The sequence below is a fragment of the Galeopterus variegatus genome, unplaced genomic scaffold (genome assembly GCF_000696425.1).
Source record: "Galeopterus variegatus unplaced genomic scaffold, G_variegatus-3.0.2 Scaffold450, whole genome shotgun sequence".
NCBI lineage: Eukaryota > Metazoa > Chordata > Mammalia > Dermoptera > Cynocephalidae > Galeopterus > Galeopterus variegatus.
This window is the reverse complement of record NW_007726561.1, coordinates 210,783-236,585: the sequence shown is the minus strand read 5'-3', so window position 1 is coordinate 236,585 and position 25,803 is coordinate 210,783. Positions and strand designations below refer to the sequence as shown.

General features: G+C 54.9%; 3 protein-coding genes across 3 annotated transcripts in view; all 3 read left to right on the top strand.

The window, feature by feature from the left end:
- Positions 1–1,016: 1,016 nt before the first annotated feature.
- Positions 1,017–10,128, top strand: HOXB6 (homeobox B6). Its single transcript, XM_008568879.1, has 3 exons — positions 1,017–1,506; positions 7,657–8,179; positions 9,218–10,128. The coding sequence occupies exons 2-3, from the start codon at positions 7,765–7,767 to the stop codon at positions 9,475–9,477; spliced, it is 675 nt and encodes a 224-aa protein (XP_008567101.1). The 5' UTR covers positions 1,017–1,506; positions 7,657–7,764; the 3' UTR covers positions 9,478–10,128.
- HOXB3 (homeobox B3) overlaps positions 1,498–25,803 on the top strand; it is a 54,563-nt gene continuing 30,257 nt past the window's right edge. The window contains exon 1 of the mRNA XM_008568882.1: positions 1,498–1,506. The gene's annotated coding sequence lies outside the window, so the exon portion shown is untranslated. The remainder of the gene's footprint in view (positions 1,507–25,803) is intronic.
- On the top strand, positions 11,716–14,654 carry HOXB5 (homeobox B5). The gene is made up of 2 exons (XM_008568880.1): positions 11,716–12,764; positions 13,430–14,654. Exons 1-2 carry the CDS (start codon positions 12,203–12,205, stop codon positions 13,675–13,677), a joined length of 810 nt encoding a protein of 269 aa, XP_008567102.1. The 5' UTR covers positions 11,716–12,202; the 3' UTR covers positions 13,678–14,654.

The following is a 25,803-nucleotide window of genomic DNA, read 5'->3' as shown; positions in this document are numbered from 1 at the left end:
GGTGATATTTTTTTTCTCCCGAACACCCCGCGATTGCGGGACAAAAACCTGGAAAACGGCGTCTATGCGGTTAGATCTGCAGAGCTGATTTTTACTATTTATTGGATAATAAACCCCCGCATGTTCAAATTTAAAGGACAGACATCGGACAGAAAGGGGGAAGTGGATTGGTTTTGGGAGAATCTGTTTAATATGAATTTGCAAGTAAAAGGCCCCTAAACCTGCAGTTTCCCCTATTAATGACCATAGAACCCCCTGGAGAGCACACGGGGCATTCCAGGGAACCTGGACATGCTGGCGTTGGGGCGGGAGAGGCCAGGATCCGGCTTTACCCTCCCCCAGTTTCTGGGGTGCGGAGGCAAGAATCTGGTTGTTAGACTATCCGCTTTGGTCTCTATCCAGGCCACCTTTCCTCTTGGGACAAAAAGTAGGCCCCAGGAGATCTAGGGCCCTCACATCTGCAATGCTGCAAGCCTCACAGGTGGGGGTCCCTTCATTTATAGGGCTAGGAATTAGGGGGACAATTCAGAGCAGAGCAGGGGCACTGAAGCTTTCATTTTGCCCTGATGCAAATGGCAACTCTGGACACCAGCTACTGTTCCCACCTCACCCCCAAATTGCCTCAGAAGAGTCCCTCTGAGGAGGATCTGGGGTGAATTTTTACTAGAAGAGGGGGGCAGAGCTCCTGCAGAAAATAGGGAGGCTCCCAAAAGAACCCCTTTCCCAGCTGCACCCTTGTGGCTTCTCCACCTTGATTCCCTGCACCTCAAATCTCACCCCTTCTCAGATTGAGGTTTCCCCAAAAAAGGAGAAGGAGAAGAAAAGAAGATGGCGACTGAGAAAAGGGTTGCTGGTGGAGCAGCCATGAAGAAATGCAATAAATTCCTTGTTGTTTTATGAAAATTTACAACTTTGTGATAGAAGTTTATGAGTGGTTGAATCCAGCGATTGGCCGGCGCCGGTCATGTGGCCGGGCGATCGTGAACATGAACTTTTTATCATTTCCCTGGTGGTTATAATGCAGCATTCTTTTGGACACCACACCTAGGTCGGAGCACTGTCGTCCTTCAGGGCTCCAGCCTCCTGATATTTTTATACTTTAGTATCTGCTTGATAGAGTAAAAGAGAGAGAGGATAGGAGAGGGGGGAGAGGAGAGAGGAGAGGGAGAAGAGGGGTGGGAATTACACAAAAGAGAGAACCAAAAATAATTTTGATTCCTAAGTTAATTTGCTTGCTGATCTGGGATTTCAGTCATCATGGAGGGTAAATGGACAATCTGCCCACGATCACAACCTGATACCATTTTTCAAAGCCAGAACTTACTCCATTTTCTATGCAAATATCAGAAAAGCGAAACACCCTCTCTTCCAAGTCAGAGAAGGGGAAGCGACGGCTCTCAGGTTGGGACAATATTATCTGGAAGCTGAAGAAGAAACCGAACGCTCCCTTTTTCCTCCCTCCCCACCTCCTTCAAACCGGAGGAAAAAATCCCAAGGTCTGCAAAGGTAAGGGAGATTCTACAATTTTCTTCTTGTTCTTTTGCATCGCTTTCGTAGGGGGTGGGGCTTGGGGTTTTCTCCCTCCCCCCCAGATGGGGCTGAACCCCACCTCTGGGCGCTGCAGGGAGAGGCTTCCTAGGAAATCCGGTGGTGGAGAGAAGGGTGGAAGCTTCCTGGAGGGGGAGCCAAGGCAGGGAAGACAGGAGGAGGAACCGAAAGGGACCGTGGAGACAAGCTCCGAGTCGCCTTTTTAAGCTTGGAGGCGAGGCTCAAGTAAGGGGGGCTGTGAAACAGGATTGGGGTGTCTTAGCTTCAGCAGCGCCTGAAGAAGCCAGTCGCCATGGTCGCTGTGGATTTGTGTCCCCCCCCCCTGCCACCATCCCTCCCTTGTCCCGGAATCCCCCAATTGCCCCCGCGCAGTTCTCTTGCCGGGTGCGGGTGTCGGCGGTTTTCCCGGCAGCATTGGCACTAGGGGCGGTGGCGCTGAGGGACGTCCTGGTTTCCGTAGGGCCTGGAATCTCCGCAGAGGCCAGCGAGGGTGAGGAGGAAGCTAGAGAGACACAGAAAGAACAATTCACAGAGACATGTTTACTATCTCCCATCTGAGACATTTGTGGAATTAAAGGGCTGTGGGTGGAGGCACCCAAGGCGAGGGAGACCTCCCAGGAAGCCCGCCCGTGAGTGCCCAGGTCTCTCGCCACACCCGCAGGAGGGAGCCTCGCTCTGCAGGGAGACAGTTTTGTGGTTTTAACGCGGTAGGTTACAGTGTGTTGGTTTCTGTGCGATATTGATTCTAGTACTTGTGTTTTATTGGTACGGAATGTGTATTTCAGTGGAGAAAATTGCCATGTATGTGTCTCATATGGAAATATTTCAAACTTTCCTGGATCCAAACGTGGTGGTTGTACTGTTCAGCGTGTTGTTGTTTTAGACTCCTAAAAAAATATAAAAACAAAAAGAAAAGAAAAAAGAAAACCCAACTAGGGGACCTAATGGTGTCGGGACTAGAAAGTCACCCAGCGCTGAGCTCAGACAGCTAGTCCTGTCCCTCTGGCACCCATTTCATCTCCCTAGTCAGGCCTCCTTGGGAGGAGGGGGACAGAGAAGAACCGGGTTTTGGGAGACAGAAATTCCTAAAGTAGCTGGTGGGGTGGAAGAAGGCTTAAGCCAAGAGGCAAGGACTTAGAAACGGGATGGGAAGCTTCGAGCTGAGAGATAAGTGACGTTGGGCACAGAGGGCAGGAGAATCTGTGATTTGCTTTGGTTTGCACAAATAGGTGATTGCTTTTCAGGGCGTTTGGCCTTGGCCTCTGGTTTCCCCGAGATTGCAGGGTCTGGGTGTGTGTGTATGTGTGGTTATATTGGCCCTCTCAGTCCTGAGCTGCGGGGAGAAGGACAACACAGCCACTTGTGGCGTGGGAGGGGGGCCACTGGGGGCCCAGGTAGATGCCCTAGGCGCAGGCCGGGACTGGGCACCTGGAGGGACCCCTTGGCTTCGTAGCGAGAGGAGTTTTCGGCCAGCACCGACGGCACTAGGGGCCTATTCTCAAAGGAAAAATTCCCCAAACCCATCTCCACTAAAGGTCTTTTTCTCCTGGAGTCTTGGCGGGTTATAAATCGTCCCTTAGACAGTTTGCTCTGACCCAAATTATGCGGTTTGCTGCCATCTACCGTCCGTTCGGAGACACGCGGCTTCGGCGCCGCAAGCCCCGCGACACTGCCGGAGTCCTGCCCGACGCCTGGAGCCCTGGCCGCGCAGGTTCGGCAGGATTCGGGGTATTTCGGGTCCACACGGACGCTCCCCACTGAATCTTGGTTCCCGGATGCGGATTAGAGAACAGCAAAAGTCTCTCCCGCCACCGTTCCTCCTCCACTCCCCCCACGCCCGTCCTAACCCCAGACTGGCGGCTGGCAGAGGAAGCGGCGTATTTAAAAAGAACGCTGCACCCCGCAAGCAGGGAGCCCTGCACCTAAGGGTTGGGGGATCAGGGCCGCGAGACCCCCTTCCCTGCCCCAGCCCTCCCCAGGGCGCGGGAGAGGACCGGGCCCGCAAGAGAGATCCCAGGCCAAGGCTGTCCAAGGTTTATTTGGTTTTCTTCTCAGCCAAAAGAGGGGGCCGGCAGGGGAGGCGCCGGCCGGCAGTTCCAGTCGACTGTCAGAAGACAAGCCGGGTCTGTGTTCTCTGGGTTGGCTGCTGGGTCCTGCCAGTTCCGCGGCTGGTGGGTTCGTGGTGAGGGATTTGAACCGAGTTTTCTGGGAACTGTTGGTGCCTGCGAGTGAGTGTCGATTCCCTCCTCCATGCTCTATCATTTCAAGAGAAATCGACGCAAATATACTTGGGGGAAAACCTGGGAGTGGGAGTGGGGATCAATGATTAGGGAACCAAACCACTGTAATTTCCGTCCCTGCCGGACCCCTCACACCCGCTTAGCGCGACGCCTTCCCAGGAGGGGGTGGGCAGGCGGGGGTAGGAGCCTCGGCCGCCGCGCTGAGTACTGGCCCCGTCTCACGGGTTACTGATTAGCTCGGTCTTTCAAGCCGCAGGAGGAAGCTCTGGCCGTTCCTTTCAAGGTGCTGTGGCCCCAGTTCCTGGGCGGGGGCTCCAGGAAATTGCCTGCGGTGCCAGGCGAACCGAGGTGTTACTAGGGTCTGGCCCGGAGCCGGAGGAGCTGCTGAGATCGAGGGGCCTGGCGGTGCCGGGGCAAATTCCGCAGCTGCAGCCTCGGCGCTCTCGGCGCCTCTCGAGTCTGGGCCTCGGGAGCAGTTCTCTCAGCTGTTCGCAGCGACAGTGACTTTCTGGCGTCTAGAAGGCCCGGCTTAGTGAGCCGGTCTGAGGGAGGCCCCCAGGGAACCGGGCTGGAAGGTCTTGGGCCCCTCGGAGATTTTTTTTCTGTAGGGCAATCAGAAAGACAGGTAGGGAGGTGAGATGGAGCGTGTACAGAGGGGTGAAACACTTCAGGGCTCTTAGGGTGCCCGTGGACCTGGGGGAGGGGACAGGGAGAGCAGCCTCAATGCCACCATCCACTCCTCCTGAAGATCAGAGAGAATGTCACTCATTTGCATAATGAAAATGAGGTCTTTGTACCTCGATTTGGACGGGCCAATTTTAGGGCAAAGTGTTCCATCAAAAGAGCCTCTCCCAACCGATAGAAACAACCACACTGCTCCTCTGGGAACATTTATATTCCCCAAACCCAGAGAATCAGAGTCTAGGGGGAGAGTTGGGTTGAGATGTTTTCATCTGCCCCACTCCAGCTGAAGTTGGTGGTGGGGGGGAGGTGCCCACAACCAAAAGAGCTGGGGGGGGGGCTTTATAGTTTAGAGGAAAAAGGAAGCCTGGGCAATGTCTCAGTCCCCTTCCCCCCAATGCATACAGGCAAATACCCCTCCCTGAATTACCCTTCCAGGAGAATTTTACTCCTGAGCAAAAGACAACTTAGGAAACATTTTCTTAGGAGCTGGAATGTGTGATCTCGCCCACAGGACTGGAGACTCCTCATAGCACAGAAAATTACAATTATAAATCCTGCCTGTGGGGTATCTGTACAATCCCTCTGTTGTGTACTTAAGACTTGGTACACATTTATATCCACCTCTCTGTACACACACTTCCTCATGGAGGCGGGAGAGATACACCAGACCGGCAGACGGCTGTGCCCGCTGTGTATTTACATATTCCCCCATGGAGACAGACAGACGGGGGTGGACCGAACCACAGACAGATTCGTAGAGATCTGGCTCCAGAAACCAGGAGGTCTCTGGCCCAGCCCTGCTTGCCTGCTCTTTTTCCCAAACAAATGGATCAGAGGAATAAACGCTCATAAATACCTCTGGGCTTAGATAAGAGCGATGAGGCGCTATTTCCTTTCATGCCCAACTCCAGGCACCCAGGACCTGCCCGTAGTGGCTCCATCTCCTGACAGGCAACCTGCAGAGGTGAGGTTAATTTGTGGCTGGGACTGTAAGGATAAGGGGATTATTTTTCTGCTTCTATCACAGGGGAAGTCTCCCTCTGCCAATGAATCTTACTTTGTCCAGACCCCACAGGGAAAACCACACCGTCCAGGCCTAGGATGGGGACATAGTGGCCAGGGCGGAGGCAGGGAGGGCTGAGGCCCAGGGCCCAGCCTCAGTGGCAGGCAGAAGGTAGGTTCATGAAGACTCCACCATTTTGCTCCCCCTGCCCAAATGGCCCCTGCTCCATTCTAGGAATGGGTCCGACCATAATTAGATCAGAGCATTGATGCTTCTCCATTATTAGGTGGTTTGAGTTTCTTTTATTAAATCCTCATTTACACCCTCATAGAGTCAGGTTAGGAAGTGATTGTAAGTATATCCAGGGACGACCACTTTGTCATGAAGGTGCAGCTTAGAAGTTGTCCTGAGTTCAGTGAGCCCTGCAGGCCATTTAGCAACCAAATAAGTTCCCACCTTGCTCACCTAACCTCATCCCTCTATCACCTTCCCTAGTGACTTGTGCCATCTTCAGTGGGTAGAGTCAGCACACACACACAAAGCCCAAGGAACAAGGCAGGAGAGAGTCAGCGTGGCCTGACATCAGACTTTATCCCACATACTGATCCCTTCCTGTTCTCAGGTTGGGAGGTTGTCACCCTTCACTTTCTGACCTCTGTGTGCATATTAGAATATTTTGAAAACACCTCATGACCCCATCTCCCAGCTTGGGCTCAATGCTCATTTTCCTTGGATGAGAGAGAGCTCCAGAGATGTATGCTCTTTCTCACGCCCAAGGTTCTATGGCAGCAAAGCTGATGATACAAACATGGGGTGTGGGAGGGAATTGGAGAGATGCTGAGAGACAGACAGAAGGGTTGTGAGCCTCCAGAGAGAGGATACAGGCTGGTGGCTGGAAGGTGCCTGCTGAGTACCCAGGAGGACCTGATCACCCCTCCTTCCTTATAAACTAATCCAAACCACGTCTTGGGAAATAATTTTTAAAAGAATTGCCAGCTTCTAGAGAGACCTGGAAAAGGGGCAAAGGCTCCTTTCTTCCTGGTGGTCTCCGATTGCCTCAAGTATCAGGAAGATTTGAAGACTCATGATTGGAAGGGGGACAATTTCTTCCCTGTACCCAGACTTACTGGGACATCTTTGATTCCTGAAAATCTGTAGCCTAGGATATTCTTATGTTTTTTGGTATTGGAGGTGGGGGTGTGGGGGTGGAGTGAGCATTACAGACAAGAAAGAGATCAGACAAATAAAGGCATCTAGGCTGGGGGATACCCCTCACTCCTCCACTCCATATCCCCAAGTGGGGAGAGGGCTAGTCCCTTTCCCCAGTGCCCCTTCCCTTCCAAGAGTTAGTGGCTGCATAGGAGAACGAGGCAAGATGTCTTGGGCAGCAGCCGCAGCAGCCTCAGCCTTCCAAGAAGCTCCTAGCCTAGCTGCAGAGCCAGAGGGGGAATTTCGGACTCAGACCTTTATGCCATTTCCCCTTCTGGGTCTTTTAGGCGGTGGGATCTGGCCTGCCCCGTCAGACCATAAGAGTTGTGGAAAAGCAGGAATAATAAAGCCAGGCTTGGAGGAGAGGGAGCAGATCTGATAAAGCAGAAAAACGATTTTCAAAACCTGGGAAAGGAGGGTGTTTCTTCTTCGCCTCTTTCTGAAACGCTGCGAATTGGCGGAGAACTCTTACCTTCTACCAACACAAAACCCCATAAACAAACCATCTCTTTTAGTTCTCTCTCAACAAGATTCCAGGACGTTTACGCACTCTTCCCTTGAAGGAACGGCCCAAGCAAGGCAGGGGTTAACTTTTCGAAAAACACAATTAACTTTTTCTTATCCTGCGTGGGGTGTGTGTGTGTGTGGGGGGGGAGGACATATTCATTTAATCGCTGGGGGATGGGGTGGTCTCCATCCAAATGCTCCCTCCTCCCTCAAAGGCACAGACGCCTCTTCCGCAGGTCCTACGTAGGTGGAACAGGACGCCTTGTGTTGTCGGGGAGAGAGAGAGAGAAAGAAGGAGAAGGAGGGGAAAAAAAAAGGTTGATAGGTTTGTGCGCGGGTCCCTCGTGCGGGCTGCGCTCCTCCTGGGTGCTGTTTGACAATTCCTGCCTCTGCCATTGGTCAGTGTTGGATCAGATGGTTGTATTTCCTTCTGGCCCTCACTGGCACCTCGCCATCCCCCCTCAGCTAAAACCCAATCTCGGATATACTACTAATAGGCGCGGCGCTCGGACTATAAAACACAACAAATCATAAAGCCGGCGGAGCAGCAGCGGCCGCGCGCCTCCCCTCCCAATGAGTTCCTATTTCGTGAACTCCACCTTCCCCGTCACTCTGGCCAGCGGGCAGGAGTCCTTCCTGGGCCAGCTACCGCTCTACTCGTCGGGCTATGCGGACCCGCTGCGGCACTACCCCGCGCCCTACGGGCCGGGGCCCGGCCAGGACAAGGGCTTTGCCACTTCCTCCTATTACCCGCCGGCCGGCGGTGGCTACGGCCGAGCGGCGCCCTGCGACTACGGGCCGGCGCCCGCCTTCTACCGCGAGAAGGAGTCGGCCTGCGCGCTCTCGGGCGCCGACGAGCCGCCCCCGTTCCACCCGGAGCCGCGGAAGTCTGACTGCGCGCAGGACAAGAGCGTGTTCGGCGACACGGAGGAGCAGAAGTGCTCCACCCCGGTCTACCCCTGGATGCAGCGGATGAATTCGTGCAACAGTGAGTGAGACTTCCCGACCGCGTCGCCCCGACCCCTGCGGGTCCCCGCCCCGGGAGGGAGACAGAGCTAGCGAGCGCTCCCCCCACTTTCCCACCAGCTGCTGGGTGGGCATCTCAGTTAGGACATAGGGGAGGTTGGGCGCCCGCACGGGGTCTCCCTCTCTGTGCTCTCGTCCGCGGGAGTTGCAAAGTTTGCAAAGTCCCAGCTGCCCTGGGAGCCAGGGGGAGGGAGGGAGTGGGCTCTCCTGGAGCGTCAGCCAGAGCCGGGATGGCCTGGCAGGGAAGGGGACAGGGGCCGCAGTCACCGGCTTTGCTTTCCTTTGCGCCCCCAGCCATGGTTGGGTCCCCCACGCAGAAGGCACCATTAAAAACAGAGTGCGTCATGAAAGGAGGGGGGGCGTGACGCCGGCGAGGGAAAGTTTAGTCTGACCAGGACCGTTCCCTGGGAGTAGGGGGCTGGGGAGAGATGAGGCACCGGGAAAGGGGTGGTAGTCAGAGCCCGGGGGGGGGGGGAGAATAAAATAGAGAAAGAGAGAGGGAGGAGGAGAGAGAGAGAAACAGGCGCCTGGGTCTCAGGTTGGATTATTTGTCGGCCTTAAGTCCCAACCGATGTCCATTAGCGGGACACGAAAGTGAGGAGCCGTTAATGCGGACTATGAATCGATCCATGTCATTACGGATTAAGGGCCGGAATCTGTCATTGGGTGGGCGGGGGAGGGGGGAGCTAGATGGATGAAAAGGGAGGGATAAAACGATGTAGCTCGGAAGAGACGCACCTGGCCAGCCCCTCCCCCTTGGCTCAGGTGGAAGTTCAAACTGCTCGTCCCCTCCCCCACCAAGAGTCTAGACCGAAGGCACAGGCCTGGGAGACGGGGAGGGCCTCTGGAGGGGGCGCTGGAGGGGTGTGGGAGGAGGACAGAGAACGGGGAGAGGGGAGGTCATCCCCGACAGGCTGGAGTCCGTGCTTGAGGGTCGAATGGGGGAGGGGGCCTGGGCCCTGTGACCCCGGGCCTCAGCCTCTCCTCTCTGCGTTAACAGGTTCCTCCTTTGGGCCCAGTGGCCGGCGAGGCCGCCAGACCTACACGCGCTACCAGACGCTGGAGCTGGAGAAGGAGTTTCACTACAACCGCTACCTGACCCGGCGGCGGCGCATCGAGATCGCCCACGCCCTGTGCCTGACCGAGCGCCAGATCAAGATCTGGTTCCAGAACCGGCGCATGAAGTGGAAAAAGGAGAGCAAACTGCTCAGCGCGTCTCAGCTCAGTCCCGAGGAGGAGGAAGAAAAACCAGCCGAGTGAAGGTGCTGGAAAAGGAGGGGGGACGCGAAGGGAGAGGCCAGTGGGGAGCCGAGGGCGTCGGAGAGCCCCGAGAAGCCTCTGAGGGCGGGGGAGCCCGGGGACCTGCTCCCCGGCGCACGACAGGCGGGGCCCAGCGCTCTCCTGGACGCCCCCGCCCGCAGAGCTCTCGCCGGCTGCTCGGAGGCTGCGTCGCCCCAGCTCACTCGGCACCCCGCGCGCCCTCCCTCCCCGAGGAACCTGCCTTGGCCGGGTCAGGCTCCCCGGTGAGAACTGAGGATCGGACTCACTTGATGTCTCCTGGAGGCAGAGCAAAATGCTCTTGCCCGTCTCGCGTCTCATTTCGTCCATGTACCCCCGTGCACGGTTCAATGGTAGATTCGCTGTCCCCTCAGTGGGGACCTCGAAGACTCCCTGACCCCAGACCTGTCGTCTCTCCCACCCCCTCCCCAAAGCCACTGGAAGGAGCACATACTACCTAGAAGAAGAGGAGCCTCAGAAGAAAACAAAGTTCTATTTTATTAATTTTCTATGTGTTGTGTTTGTAGTCTTGTCTTAGCTCTGGACGTGAAATACTTCAGTAATAATATTAATATTATTAATGATGATGATGATGATAATAATAATAATAATAATAAAGACTTGAAAACTCGCCGCTCAGTCACCTCCGATGATTCCCCCCTGGCAGTTTTCCTCCCCTGCCCCCCAGCTCCCCCAGCCACCCCATAGTCATTGAGCCTTAACTCTGCAGCAAAGGCGAAAGCCCTGGTCCGCCCCAGGGCCTCCCCAGCGGCCCGGACTCAACTCGGATGTTACAGCTGAGATAGAGGCTGGAGCCATCGGTTTCGCCCAGGCCCCAGCGCTGCGCCTCACCGTCGCTGAGGCTCACAACCATCTCTGCCGGTGCAGACTTGGGGGACAAAGAGGGACTGTTTCCCTCGTACTCTCTAGCCTTTCCTCGTTTGTCAGTGGCACGAGGGATGCCACGGAGGCCCCCAGCCCCGAGCTTCTGCAGAGATCGAGCCCAGTGGGTCAGGGCACCTCGGCAGCGTTTTTTCTGTGCTCAGGCTTGGGGAGACCCCTTTGGCCCGCCCACATGGTCCAGTCTCCACCGGCCTTAGCCCTCGGTTCCAGGCCTATATGGTTCCATAGACTGAAAAATGGGGGCCACTGGGTATCTCTCCACCCTGCAGCTGAAGGCTCCAGGCGCCCCTTCCCACCTTAAGCAAGCACCAGCGACAAGTAGGGGAATGTGAAGCCGCAGGCAGGCGCACAGCCAGGAGCACGACTTTCCCTTGTTTCTTGGAGACCGGAGGGCAGGAGGCCAGGTGATGGGGCATTTGGTCTCATCTTCTCAACCCGAAATGGGCCATTCTCTCGCCACCCCCACCCTCACTCAGGCTTGCAGGCTGCGGACACTGTTTTCCTTTCTTCCTCCTCCCTCCCTCTCTCTTTTTTATTTTTAAAGAAAATAGCTGCCTGGCAGAAGGGGCCCAGCTGCGGAGGTCTCTGGCCGCCCAGCGCTCTCAGCAAGGCGCCGCCGGTCCTCGGAACCCCTTCCCAGGGAACGCGGTGGGCCGCTGGGCGAATTCTCAAATTGCCCAGCCGCCAGCGAGGGGCCTCGCGTGGGGCTTCCGAATGCAATAGCCTCCCTCTGGCAAGGAGGCGAGGGGGTCCCGCTTTAACACCCCGCTTGCGGGCACATGTTACCACTCAAACCCAAGACGGACGTGGTGGCCGCCAGTCTTTTCTGCAACTAGGCCGCTTAGCCCGGGCAGTACTCATCCACCGGGGTCCCCGTTCTGTCCTGCCATCCCCCGACCTGGGCTAAGAACGAGGAGGAGGTCAGGAAGAGGATTTCCAACTTCGCAGGGGCCCAGGAGACGTGAAAGCTTTTCCTGCGTCTTCTCCAAGCCTCGGGCCCAGCCCTGCCGACTCGGCCTGGGTGCTGCGAGCCGCCGCCGCCGCCCCGCCAGGAAGCAGGCCCGGCTGAGCTCTCGGGAAAACCCGTTGCAATAATTGTTTTTCACACACAACTTCCAACCCTTCCCCCCATTTCCGCCCCCAGCTCGGAGACTTGCAAAGCTTGAGTAGGGGAAAAGCAGCTCGATCTTTGATAATCTCATCCAGAGTTAAAATAAGAATAGTAACAATAGTAACAATGACAGGGAGAAGGACACAAATAGAGAGACTAACCCCACCCTCGAGAAAACGGCTAAAAGGCTCAGCCCCCTCGGCTGAGAGGCTCAGTGCGGGTGAGCCTCGGTCGGGGCTTCTTTCTCGCCGGGGCGGTTGCGTGGAACCGGCAGAGGCAGCCGCGGCCGCCATGGCGGTGGACGGCCCGCGCCCCCGCCGATCGCCGGGAGGTGGCGCGCTCTGCTCAGAGGCCAACGCCAACCTTCTCCCTGTTTCTCCCCCTTCTCCTTCTTCCCCCTCTCTCGGAGGCTCGCATTGAATCGGCCCTAACGATTCTCAGATCGTCATTATTTGTAACCATAGAGCATGAATTACCTCTTGAGGTCATCAGCGAGAATTTACGACTGGTCAACAAAAGCACGTGATTCCCTAACGCCCCCCCATCCCCCCTGCCAACCCCCCCCATATTTGGCCGCATACATAGCAAAACGAAGTACAGTGCATCGCTATAATTCATTAATACATCATAAATCGTGAAGCACAGGGTTATAACGACCACGATCCACAAATCAAGCCCTCCAAAATCACCCAAATGAGCTCGTACTTTGTAAACTCCTTCTCGGGGCGTTATCCAAATGGCCCGGACTATCAGTTGCTAAATTATGGCAGTGGCAGCTCTCTGAGCGGCTCTTACAGGGATCCCGCTGCCATGCACACCGGCTCTTACGGCTACAATTACAATGGGATGGACCTCAGCGTCAACCGCTCCTCGGCCTCCTCCAGCCACTTTGGGGCGGTGGGCGAGAGCTCGCGCGCCTTCCCCGCGCCCGCCCAGGAGCCCCGCTTCAGGCAAGCGGCGTCGAGCTGCTCCCTGTCCTCGCCCGAGTCCCTGCCCTGCACCAACGGCGACAGCCACGGCGCCAAGCCCTCTGCTTCGTCCCCCTCGGACCAGGCGACCCCGGCCAGCTCCAGCGCTAATTTCACCGAAATAGACGAGGCCAGCGCGTCCTCGGAACCTGAGGAAGCGGCGAGCCAGCTAAGCAGCCCCAGCCTCGCTCGGGCGCAGCCAGAGCCCATGGCCACCTCCACGGCCGCGCCCGAGGGGCAGACTCCGCAGATATTCCCCTGGATGAGGAAGCTTCACATCAGCCATGGTAATCCTCTCTCTCTTTTTGTCTTCTCGGCTTGCTTTCTCTGCATTTGGGGTGGGGGGGGGGGAGACAAGGACAGCCTGGCTTTTCCTCAAATATAGATTTATTTTTCCAAGGGGAAGAAGTCTCTAAGAGGGTCCTCACAGCTCTGTGGACAGAGCCAAAGAGGGTCTTTAGCTGAGGGGGGGGGTGTTTTTAATAATTTGTCCCCAGGTTCGGCTTAGGTTTTTTTCGCCCAGCCGTACCAGCTTTAGGATGAAGAATGGGGTTTATGGAATGTGGGGAAGGGTCCTGCTCACCCCTGAAATTTCGAGACTGCCGCTAGCAAAGGAGGGATGAGCAGTAAACGGAGCTTTCTAGGGCAAAAGTGCAGCCGCTCTGCTCCCTCCCGGGGCCAGCGGCGGCCTGAGCCCAGCCAAGGGTGAGGCCCTGGGAGGGAGCAAGAGACAAAGCCGGGTGCACTCGCCGCCCGCAGAAGTGGGGGCTGCAGGAGAAGCGGGTGCAGAACCGAGCTCGGATATAATACGGGCATCCGGAGTAGGGAGGATAGAAGCTGCGGGGAGCTGGGTGCCGGGGACGCCTGGGTCCTGCTCCCCTCCCCCTCCCACCCATCGCCCCCTCCCTTAACCGGAATAACGTTGCCTGGCGGTCTACTCCATCTACTCTAGATATGACCGGGCCGGACGGCAAAAGGGCTCGGACCGCCTACACCCGCTACCAGACCCTGGAGCTGGAGAAGGAGTTTCACTTCAACCGCTACCTGACCCGGCGGCGGCGCATCGAGATCGCCCACGCGCTCTGCCTGTCCGAGCGCCAGATCAAGATCTGGTTCCAGAACCGGCGCATGAAGTGGAAGAAAGACAACAAACTGAAAAGCATGAGCCTGGCTACAGCCGGCAGCGCCTTCCAGCCCTGAGCCCGCCCTGGAGGAGACCCTGGCGGCCCTAGAGCCAGCGCCACCCCCAGCCCTGGCCCCTCCAGTCCTCCCTGAGCTGCCGCCGCCCGCTAGGGACCGGTTCCTACGAGCCTGCCTCGCCCCGGCCCTGTGTTACGGTTTTCGTTTGGTCTTAGGTCTTCCTGTGGCTCCCTCTCTCCTGGACTGGTTATCTTGTTATTATTGTTAATAATAATAATTATTATTATTTTCCCTCCATGCTCCCCACTCTCCTCCGCTCGCCCCCAAATCTGCCAGTGTTTCTGAATGTTCGTGTCCGTGGTTGCACTCCTTCCCCCAGGAAAAAAAAGAAATTCGCATGTGTAATGTGAACTGTCCCCTCCCCATCTGTGTTCTAACTTATTTATAAAAGGATGACCACTGTATTTTGCGTTCCAGCCTGAAACTTCTCTCAGGGGCAGCAGTTGAGGTGAGGCAGTGCCGCAGCACGGGGCCCAGCTGCGCTGGCCTCCGCCGCCGTGCAGTCCATGACTGTGTCTCTGTTCACCCTCCTCCCCCGCCCTCGCCACTCCCCAGGCCCAAGTCTCCCAGTGGCTTGGTCCTGGAGTGGGAAAGGGTCAGGGAGGGACCACAGGGATGATGTTGAGAAGAGGGAAGGAAAGTAGTGAGATTTAAGTTCCTGCTGCCTGGGTAGGCCCCACAAGGCCTGGTCTGGGAGTGTACAGAAACAAAAATAATCCTCAGTGTACAATGTCTTGTGTATTTCTCTGTGAATCCGTGGGTCTGGCTACGGGGCCCAAAGCTTGTAAATATGGGGATAGTCTGGGTCGGACCCATCTCTCCCTCCCTACCCATTTCGCTTCCAAGACCATTTGTAGTGAGCGAGTGGATACTGTGCTATGTGTGAAATCTGTCTTTGCCCAGCCTGTCTCAGTGATTCCCTTTTGGTATTTGTTTGTAGCTTTCCTTGAAGTCAAATAAATGTTTCCCCCACTCCACTGCCCTTCCACTTGTCTTTTCTCCAGGGGTCTGTCTCTGCCATCACATGGCACACCCCAGACCATTCTCCCCATAGATCTGGGGTGTAGGGAAGGGAAAGTAGGATGCTCACCAGCAGCCGCCCTGAGCCGCCTAAGTCCCTGGCTTGGTCTTCAGTGCTTGGGTCAGGGGAAAGGCCCTCATGCCTGGAGGACTGAGAGGCCCAGAAACCCCATGTGGGGCTGGGGCAGGGGAAAAGCTAAGCTGGACTCCATCCTGGCTTTCCACCAACTAGTCAGGAAAGCCCCTGGAAAACTCTCCAGGAAAAGCAATCTGGGCCTAAGCCCTAAGCAGGAGGCTCCTGGCCTTTTGGAAGTGGTGGGGAACAGCCCAGCTCCCCAGCCCCTGCTTCAAATCCCAATTCAACTCTGCCACCAACTAAGGCAAAAAAAAAAAAAAACAACAACAAAAAAAACTCAGCTCCATTTCAAAGGTTTCCTTTCACCCTCAGCCTTCTCTACAGTTATCAAGGGCTCCTTCTCTTCAGGGATCCAACTGACCTTCCCTCTTGATTAGGAGTTAGGGTCCCTCCTGAAAGACCCCTGGTTCCCCCTCTAGAGGGACTGGCCCAGGGCTAGGGCCCGGTCGACCTCCATCCAAGTCAGCCTCCACCCTGAGCGCAAGTCATGTCTGGACACTTACCCGGTCAATCCCTTCCAGCTTGGCCCAACTTCTTACAGGACTTGGGGGGAGGGGGAGCTGGTGAGGAGGCAGCGGAGGGTCGTGGAGGCTCTACTGAGCCCTCCTTCCCCTTTACCCCTTGACTTTGTCCCCCTTTGTCGATAGCAAACTATCCCAAAAGTCGCTATGACATTTAGATGTCAAATGGATAGGGGTTTTATCTCGAAGTTAGATCGTAAAAATCGCCGAGAAGTCAGACAGATACCCCTCACTGGCTCGAGAAAGTCACGTGAGGTCCATAAAGTTAGTTTTATGGTTTTGGGGAGTTGACACCGCGCGGTATATTTCACATTCTCCAGAATGTTAAGTGACACTTTAACTGCTCGCTGTGGTGGGGAAGGGGGCAGAGATAGGTGAGCGCTCTCCCAGCCTAGAGCAGCTGGACCAGCCCAGAAGGCGGTGGCGGCAGCCCAGGCCCAGCACGCCCGCCCTCCTGCCCGCACGCAGTAAGTCGCTTCCAGCTTTCGCTTTCTCCCCTTGCAGTTTTGGAACTTGGGGCTGGGGGAAGAAGATCTTGCTTCCAGCAGGGCTGTGGAGTAATGCAGGGGAAATTTAGCCTATTATTTGCACCCAGTTCTGTGAAACTGGGTGCCCGAAATAGGGGCAATCAGTTTGATAAGGCCTCAGTGGTCGGGGGTGCCTGGTTTGTATTTGCAGGAGTGTCTGACTCTGTGAGGAAAAGAGGTTGTGTGGGATCCATGTTCCTTCAGTGCCCTTGGAAATTTAGGGGGTAAGAAAGAAGGGTGTGTACTGCTGAAAGAGAGGCCCATTGTGGAGGGCTCCTTCACTGCTGGATATCTTGAGATATCTCCCCACCCTCAGGAAAGAAACTTTATGACGCTCATTTGTCAGGGATGTGCTGGGGTGTGCCACTGGCACTTTTATCTGGATATATCTGAGCTGAGAAAAATCACCAGGGAAGGGGAAGGAAGCTGCCGTGGGCTGCCTTGCCCTGGGCTGCTCTCTGGCTTTCAGATATTTGAACCCTATAAAATGGGGTCCCTCCAGTTCTCTATAGCCTCGTCACGGTGATCTAGGGTGGGGAGCACAGGGCTTTTGCACAGAGCTTCATCCTGTTGGTCCCCAGCTAACCCTTCTCCTTGGCTCTAAGTAGGATCCTGAGTTCCGAGTGGGGAAAGGACAGAGGGGACAATCCCCTCCAATCCAAAACCTAATTCTTGGCCAGCAGTGAGGGGAGGAGACAGCTTCTTTCTTGGCCTAGAGGTGGTAGGTGTTCAAGTAGATCTCTGGCAAAAAAATGTATAAACAAAATCTGCTCAATAACACAGACCCCCACTGTCAGGAGGGGGGGGAAAAAAAAAAAGAAACTCGAGAGCTGCGAGAGAAAATTGGACAGGTGCTCTTTTCTCTCTCCTCTCCTTTCCTCTTCTTTCCCCAATAGACCCTAGAAGGTCCTTTTGTTTTGTGGTGCCACAAACCAGAGGGACTTCGATTTGACCCCCAGGGAGTTTGTTATTTCTTAAGGAAAAGTAACCCTTCTTCTGAAAGCCAGAGGCATCTTCCCCACCAAATTGACTCCCCCAGTTTTAAAACCCATGGGGGCAATTACCCTGTCACTCCTGCTTTCACCGGCAAGCCATCTCTTGGTTCAGCTCACCAGCTCCTCCTCTGGATAGCCCCCGGGGTTGGACATGTTACACCTTGAGGTGCTTCTGATCTTTGGGACAAGGAAGGGGTCACAAGATTCCCTAGGCTTCCCATGAAGGGACATTGGAACTCTCCCCCTCTTCTCTCTCTCCTGTGCCATGCTCTACTCCCTGAGCTTTCCCTTCCCTGCCCAAGCCTGACTTACAGGAGACTCTTGGCAGTCTTTGAGAGCAGACTGAGAGGACAGAGAGCTTGGGGTCCTCACCTTGGTTGGAGGATACATTATCCTAAGAATGGCGGATCATTTGTATCCCCTGGAAAGGAGACTCTGGTCAGCTCCCCCAAAATCCCCAGCACCATTTAAAATGCTAACACATTTTGGAGGCATGGCTTCCACAGTCTTCCACTCTCTACAAGGCAAAGGAGTTGAGAGAGGTGCAGAGGAAGAGCACAGCAAGGGGGAGCCCTACCTGGGGCCTTCAGGGGAACCCCATTCCTTTCATGCCCCTAGCTTTGCTCTAATGCTGCTTCCCTCTCTCAGAGACTTCTCAGGAGCCCGAAACCCCAGACAACCAGGTCTGCCGCTGAAGACTTTTTGCCCCCTCGCCTGTCAGTCCTGCAAACTCTGATAAAGAGTGTGTAGGGGTGGCTGCCCGGGGACATCTGCTGGACATATCTGGACAGATTTTCCGGAATGGCAAAGAGCAGCCCCGGGTGGGGGTGCCCACTTCCGCCTGAAAGACCAAACTCTTGGAGGGTCTCCTCCTGCTCTAAGCAGATCCTAGAGAAGATGCCCTGCCTGGGCTTTACTCTCCCCCACTTCAGGCTCTCTGGGCAACTGCCTTCCCTGAATCTCAACCAGAACAGTTCGGGGGAGGTGATGAGAGGTGTGAAGAGATTTCTGGGGCAAAGAACTCTCTCCTCTGCCCCAGACTTGTGCCCTCACCTCCAGCCTTCCCCTACTGTCTCCAGGACTCTTCCCTCCCTCCCCTCCACCCGCTTCCTCTCCTCGCCAGTCCAGTCTTCAGCCTTCCGCACGCAGCACCCTCTGGCCAAATCCTCAAACTGGAGCAGGCCCCAAGAGGCAGCAGCGGACATTAAGGCTGCAGTGTCCCTTTTCCTTCAGAGGCCAGCCTGGCCACCACTGAGTGAACAATTCGATTTTGATTTTTTTGTTTTGTTTTATTTGGTTATTTGTTTTGTTTTGTTTTGTTTCTCTGTGGCCACGGGGTGGGAGGAAGTATAAAGAAGTGTAAACAGGAAAGCCAGCCCAGCCTGGAGTTCCAAGCGCCCATATTTCATCGACTTCCTCTCCATAACTGTGGTGGGGACACTTAACCCTTCAGTGGCTGTGGGAAGTTATCCACTGAAGGTAGTGGGGCATGACGGGCAGGTCCATGAGGAAGCTCCTTTCTCTGCCTGGTTCCTTTATCCCTGAGATCTGAATGCTGGGGTGGACGCCAAGGATTCAGAGCAAAGGAGAAGACAGACCGCTCAGCACATGCCCCCAAACTCAGTCCCTCCCTGGGACTGATCTCCCCTGCATGGGCTTCCCAGCTTGGGGACCAACTGGGCCAACCTTGGAAGACAGAGCTAGCAAGAATCAGCTTCCATCTTTCAGGGGAGGGGCCTCTGGTTACCATCCCCATTTTTGGAGTTTCTCAGAGTAATCGGATTTTGAGGCTGAGATCTGCCTACAGCGGGATTTATCGATTGCTTCAGTGCTGTTACACATCCATATTAATTAACCCAGACACCGCCTGGAAACCGAGCTGTTTGGGGGAGGGAGAGGAGAGAAATGGGGGCCCCTTAAGGAGAATGGACTTTTCTCCATAAGTGTCCCTGAGGCCCAGATTGGAGAATCACTCCCCACAAGAATCCTGTGGCTGTTCCCAAGCTCGAAGTCACTGGACTTCTCGGCAAGGGTAAGCACGACCTAGTCTCCATAGTAGGATTCCACACTCAAGTCTCCTGGTGGTGGTGGTGGGAGGGGGGTTTTGCGGAATTCAACACCTCTCAAGTCCCCACTCCACTCTTCCTTGTTTCTGGACGATTTCCCCAGCCCCTCATGCTCTATCTCTGGTGGGTGTTCCCAAAGTGATCTTTCTGGAGGGGTTAGCGCCCCCACCCCCCCTTCCTTTCAACTTCCTAAAGGTAGAAACTGTTGACGGTTTTTGGTTTGTTTTGTTTTAGTGTTGTTTGTTGTTGGTGGCAATGATGGTGTTATGGCCTTCCCCTTCCTCCTACCCCTCCCTCCAAAAAGTGATTAAAATCTGTTAAAGATTTAATTAAGAGAGTTAAATGAAAAGGAAGGAGGCGCAAATGAGTTGGGGGAAAAAACCCACACCAAAGCTATTCTCAACGATTAAATCGCCATTTTAACAATATAATGGAGTTTGCATCCTGAAAGGGGAAATCAACGCTCATATCTCATCAATAATTCATAGAGTCCGGGATCACGCAGAGGTCAGCAGACGGGGCCGCAGCGCCAGCCTACGTGGGGCTTCAGGCCACTGCTGCATATATTACGTGCCGCCCGCCACACCGCCACTGCCAACTCCACCCTCACCTCTGCCGCTCTAGGCCGGGGGCAGGGGCGTGCCGACAGGTTTAGTCTGATCTTTCCTGCTTTCTTTTAGCAAATTCACTGAGACCCAGATTGCAGACTCGAGGAGGGTGGGGGCAGCGGATTTAGGGGACTGGAGAGGATTGGACTTGAGGCAATTTGGGAACCTGTCGGATCCTGAATAGCAGCACCTCCTTCCCAAGTTTTCATCTTTCCCTCTCTCCCTTCCCTTTCCTTTTCTCTATGCTCTAGGCATCTCCTGTCCTATCTCTCCTCTCCCTAATTTCCTTTTGGAGAGAAAAATGCACTCTCGGCAGCATCCTCTAGCTTCTCCTCCCTGGAAGCGGCTCCCGGGCTGCCCGGCCACGCTCTGGCCTTGCTCTCCCAGTGAATTCGGACTGAGCCCACGCCGCTGTGGCCTCCGAGCGCGCGGCTGGCTGTGGTTGCAATGATCCCTGACCTCGGAGCCCGGTGGGGTAGGGACGAATGCGTCTAGGGAAGAAAGGTATCTCGTAGGCCCCAGACAGCTTGCCTAGCCAAGAGATGACCCCAGCCAGGTGGAAAGGTGGGGAGTCGGCATGGATGAAATATTTAGGGGAGAAGTGCAGGGAAAGTGCCAACGCGTGGGGGTGTTTCCTCTTAGGGGGATTCGGACGCACAATGGAGGATAATCCCCATATCCAGGCCTCTGCAGACGTGTTCTAATCTCTCCCTCTCTGCGCATCTCTCTAACTCGCTCTTTTCTGTTTTCCGGCTCCCAAGAGCCCCTAGGAAAGGCGACACAAAACTCGTTCCTGTGAGAGGTGGGGGCCTGGGAGGCGATATTCGGGCAGAAGGGAAACCGAAAGCGCGCGGGTGGGCCGCTGCGCTGGCCGAGAGGCAGAGGCTGTAACATCCCCGAGCTGCCAGTAGAGTCCGCCTTAGACCAAGTTCACAGCCAGGCTGGGGTCTCCGAGACGCCAGCGAGCGGCCGTGCAAGGTGGGTCCCGGGACCCGCTGGGCCTCGCATTGTTGGGACACTGAGCTCCCCCTCCAGACAATGGGCACAGTGGCCCCCTCCGCTCCCAACGAGCCCATGCTCCAAGTTCCCCTCACTCTTCACCCCAAAAATACCTTTCTCCGGATCAGCCCATTTTACTGCTCCCCATAAGTCCCCTCGCCCAGCAAGCGTGGCCCACTCTGGGGAGCAAGAATGAAGAAGGGTGGGTGGGTGGTCGAAAGCCCTTCCAGGCATCCCTACCGAAGAGGCTGGTGAAAATGAGGGAAGTGGGATCGGTGCCTTTTTCCAAGGAGTTATTTAATAATCAGAGTCTCCTCTGCTCCTGGTCTAAGGCCCTTGGGGGGGGGGAGGGGGGACGTTGGTGAAGGGGGAGGGGCAAGGAGGGCGTTTTGCTCTTGGGTTTCTGCAACCGGCGCAGCAGAATGAGACCCTGGGCGGTGAGGCCAGTGTTATTGCCAGAGGGGTCGCAAAGTTGGAGGGTCAAAAGTTTACAGCATGCGTTAGGGGGCCGCAGAGGCGTCTAGGGCGGAGGCGCGGTGGGAGGGAGGAGGGGGCTGTGTGTGCGAAGAGAGAAGAGAGAGCAAGGGATGCTCGAGGTAAGGAAGACTGGTGGGCTGGGAGAGGAGGGGAGGAGGGGGGAGCAGTATTGGTCAGGGCAGAGGTAGATATGGGGGGGAGGAGAAACTGAGGAAGGAAGAAACCCTCCTCCAAAAAACAGCACCGGTAGTGGTGGGGAGCTGCACAAAAGAAAGCGCTCCGGGCGTGGCGAATCCTCTGCGCAATTTTCTTTCCCAAAGATAACCTTTGAGTCACCACATAAAATTTAATTAAAACCTACCCAGCCGCACACATTTTAAAAATCCAATTACCCACACGTCCTTGCAGGACGTTTACCGGGGCCAAAGAAGGCTTCCAAGGTGAAGATTTGATTCTCATCAACATCAGCTCCACCCTGCTTGCCCTAAAGGGGCCAAGCAACCCCCTGGCTCTTCCAACCCCCAGGAGGGAGAGAGGCCTGTTTTCAGGGACCCCTAACACCCAGGCTGGGTCCAGGCAGCTGGAGTCAATGACCACGGGCTTACTAAACTCCCATTTCTCTCTCCAAATTGCTCTGGGTTTAAGAACTTGGATATTGAAAGGTTAGCTTGTTAATTTTCTCACTCTCTCTCAAACCTCCATTTGTACGTTCATCCTGACTCTCTCTCTTCCTATTTAGAGGAGGGAGGGGAAATGTGAAGGAAAAATACCAAATGGCCTCATGGAGATCTTTTTAGCTGGAGTTGAAACAGGCGACCTGAAATGAACCCTGAATCCATGCATTAAGCTTAGCTCATAAGTAAAATGCTTAGAGAGGCTCTGTAATTATAATGCTGGGGCATATGCCTACTCTGGGTCTTTAAATGACTGTTTGCTGCGCTATGAGATGTCATCACAGTCTTTTCCAAACATTTAAAATAGGAGGTGCGCTGTGGGTGTTTGTCCTGCCAGAATGGAGATAATCTGAGAATTTTGTAAAGATGACTTTTGAAATATGGCCAGAAGAGACAAAGGTTTAACATCAAATTTCAAATAAATTCGACCTCAGTTTTTGACTAAACCAACTAGGTAGATGTGGGTCTCTATTTCTACTTAGTTTTCAGGTGAGTTTCTCTGGGCTGTCAGGCCTGGGAGGAATTCCTGGGGTCCTGAGGAGGTAGAGGTCAAAGCCTAAACTGGAGAATCCATCTCCCTCTGTTCCCCTCTAGGTCTCCTTTTCCTTCATTCTAGGACAGAATATTAGCAAATTTAAGGATCTGTGAGATAGACTGGAGCAGCCCAAGGTCCTGAGCTAGAGGAGCCTCAGGAGGGGGAAAAGAATGGCCTCTGTCACCCCAGATCAAGCTGGATGCCTTGGAAAGCTCTTTTCTGACCTCTCTGTATTTAGGGGGTTACCGCCCTACCAATGCTCTCCTTAGGCCTGAGCCTCGTTTTCTCCAGACTTGAACTGGATGGAAGGGAGGCCACCTGATCTACCTCTGCTGGTCCCTTGAAGGATGAAGAAAGGGAGAAATATGTTGTAGGCAACCTACTGGATTCTAATCCTGGAGAGGGAAATTCAAGAAAATCTCCGAGTATTTTTAATGCCCACTTCATTTGCTCTTGAACCTCATTGTGGTGGTGATGGGGGCAGGCAAAGGAATTACTGTATAGATGAGAACTGGGGTTTTTATAAAGAAAATTTTTTGGGGGGGAAGGATATTGTTTTGTTTTTAAAGGGCAGCTGAAGCCTCTGAAAGCCAAGACCCCAGCTTTGATCAGTGCAGTACAGTTTTTCTCTCAGGATTCTCTCTGTCTTCCCCAAATTTGCTGGGCTGTGGACCAAAATTTCCCACCCCAAGAGGTAGAGGTTCATTCTTGGGGCCCTGGAGCCTCCAAAGTTTTGGTAGAAATAGGAGTATCTCTGGCACTTGGAGGAGTGAATAAAGCAGATGAAGTTTGCAATGGGGTCTGGATACAGACTTTGCTAGTGCAGTCATTTTGGGGAAGGCTAAAGGAAGCAGCCTTGGGCTCAGGCCCGCTCTCTGGGGTCCAGATGTGCAAGGCCATATTTTCCGTTCTCCTGGTGCCAGCCTTGTTCTCAGTCCTTAAAAACGTCTCCCATGGAACCACAACCTCTCCCTTTTTACCCTGGGCACCAGAGCCGACAAAAATATAGGAATGATGGAAAATCAAAGCAGGCGTGGGGCAGGCTGAATCCTATCCGAATAGAACCTTTTCGGGGGTGGAGGGTTGGGTGAAAGGAAGAGAAGGTTCTGGCAAAAAGTCTAGCTGGAGAGGATGAACTGAATCAAATTCCTGCTCTGTCATTTTTCTCCCAAGTAATGACCTGCGCAAAATTCAATATGACCGAGCGAACTGCGCGAGCGTATTCTAGTAACTGCCTGCTCGTGGGGGAGGCCCGGAGAGGGGTGAAACGCAGGTCACGGCGTCTAAAAATTATTAAAATGTTCGAGAGCCTCGTGACGCTCTAGCTGTTTAACAAAGACTGCCAAAGTATGAGATTAATACGAAAACTTGCGCTTCAAAAACAAAAACACCCCAAAAAAAAAAAAAAAAAAAAGTCTTGTTCCGGCCTCCAAGGGGGCCTGTGGCTCCTCTGCCCGCAGCCGTGGTTCGGTTTTCCGGACGCGGACGCCCAATAGTGGACAAGAGCGAGCTCAGCTGTCGCCCCGCGGGCCCGGCGGCCGGGAGGGCGCGGGCAGCGGCCCGGTGAGTACTCGCGCCCGCTCCCCCTTGGGCCTTCCTCTCCTCCGCGCGGCTGCTGCCGGTGCGTGGGACCAGCTGGGGACTCAACTCCACTGGCCCTCGGTTTCCTTCCCTCACTGCGTCCCCTCCTCCCCGCCGACAAAAGGTGGATGATTCCTCGCGGGCTGGGCACTCCCGGGATGGCGGAGGGGGGCCGGGCAGTGAGAGGCCAGGCTAGCAACCTGTGGCTGCCAGGACAAGGCGGCCGGGAAGCCGGGAGCGACTCCGGAGTGCAGGGGAGGTGGCTCCGAACACGCGGGAGCCCCCGCTCTTATTTTTAGTATAATGCGGATTGCTGATCTTCCTGGGGGCTGGAGGGGAGAGGAAGCCTCCCGCTCCGGTGAAGCCGGTCCTGGGAGTCTCTGATCAACCCTGTCCTCCACCCCTGGCGGCAGGACTCAGCTGGAGGCAGGGGTGTAGCGTCTTGGTGGGATGAGCAGGTGGCGGCTCCCAGCGCGCGGGGGAGAAAATCTCTGCGCTCTGGCCCTAGGATCAACCATACCCAACCCTGCGGAGGTTCTGTCCCAAGTTCCTCTCTTAGGGTGCTCTGGGCACCTGGGCTGCATCCCTCTTGTAGTACTGCATAGAGGCCAGGCGGCCAGCTCAGCAGTCCTTCCAAACTTCCGAAACAAACGCCGACGGGTTGGACGGTTTCCGAGAGCAGGCGAGTTGAGAACAGGAGGTATGGGGTGGGGTGGGGGAGGGGCCTGGCTGGTTGGAGTGGGTCTTGGAGCCCCTGACTAAGTTGCCTTCCAGAATACCCGAAAAGGTCCCTGCTTGATGCTAGGGAGCTTGTGGGGATCCTACTAGCACATTTTCTCTGTGGACCCAGGGTCAGACTCCTGTCTCTCTGGGTGCCCAGATGGGGGTCTAAGATTACCTATTGGACCCTCTCTTGGCAAATATAAGTTACAGTGCAATAGTTTGGTTCTATCCCCACCACCAAATATGTGTGAGTTGAACCTGGCTGGGAGAGTGCTGGTGTTAGAAATAAGGCCAGAGGCCGACATTGGCCATGCCTAGATTTGGTATAAAAAAATCAGAGGGTTTCTGGACCTAGTTGCAAACAGGTGGAAGCTCTCCTCCTACCCACCTGCAAGGGTCCCAGGGATGGGCAGAGACCTCTGGAATGTGATGGTTAGAGGCTTGTTTTTGTGTTGTATTTGTTAATGAAATTGACATTATTCTGACTTGCTCTCTAGAAATGCAAGTATTTCTGAGACTTAGAGAGATGGGTGGGGATTCTGAGTGGGACGAAGTTTTCTTCTGTGCACACTTCCATTCGCCCGGTCACAGCTTTCACAGTGTAAGCCTCAGTTTCCTCCAGCCCAATCCCCAGTTTTTCAGCTTAGTCAACTCAGCGGTTACTGGGAGCCTCAGGAAGTTGGTTTGGAAACCCCAGATCTCCATTTTGGCCCCTCCGCCAGCAATCCAAGCAGGTGGCTGGGCCGAGCCAGTGTGTGCATTTAGACGCAGAGGACCCGCCTGGGGCTAGTGAGGTGGGGATACGGGGTCTTCCCTACACCTCCCAGGGATTGTCCCCTTCTTCTGGCCCCCAGGAGGTGTGGGAGGCTGGGAGGGGCCGCCGCCGTGTCATCTGGCTGCGTCTTTTATGGTTCCTCATTGCCCTTCATTCGGAAATGAAACGCCTTTGATCTTTTTCTCAGGTTGTAAACGGAATTGCCCGTCATTAAATATCCGGGGCCCCATCTGCTTGGTCTCCCAGCATTTTTCTTTACAGCTGTTTCTCTTTTTACCATTGAATTTTTCCAAAAGGACTTTTATTACACCCCCTTCACACCCAGCCGCCTCTCCCTCCTGCCTTTGCTGAGAGGCGCTTTGGAAAATATCTAGATATTCGTTTGATCGCAAAGTAAAGGCTGTGAGGGGCACAGAGGAACCGATTGGGGTTTTGTTTTTCCCTAAAAAAAAAAAAAAAAAAAAAAAAACCGGGGGGGGGGGGGGGGGG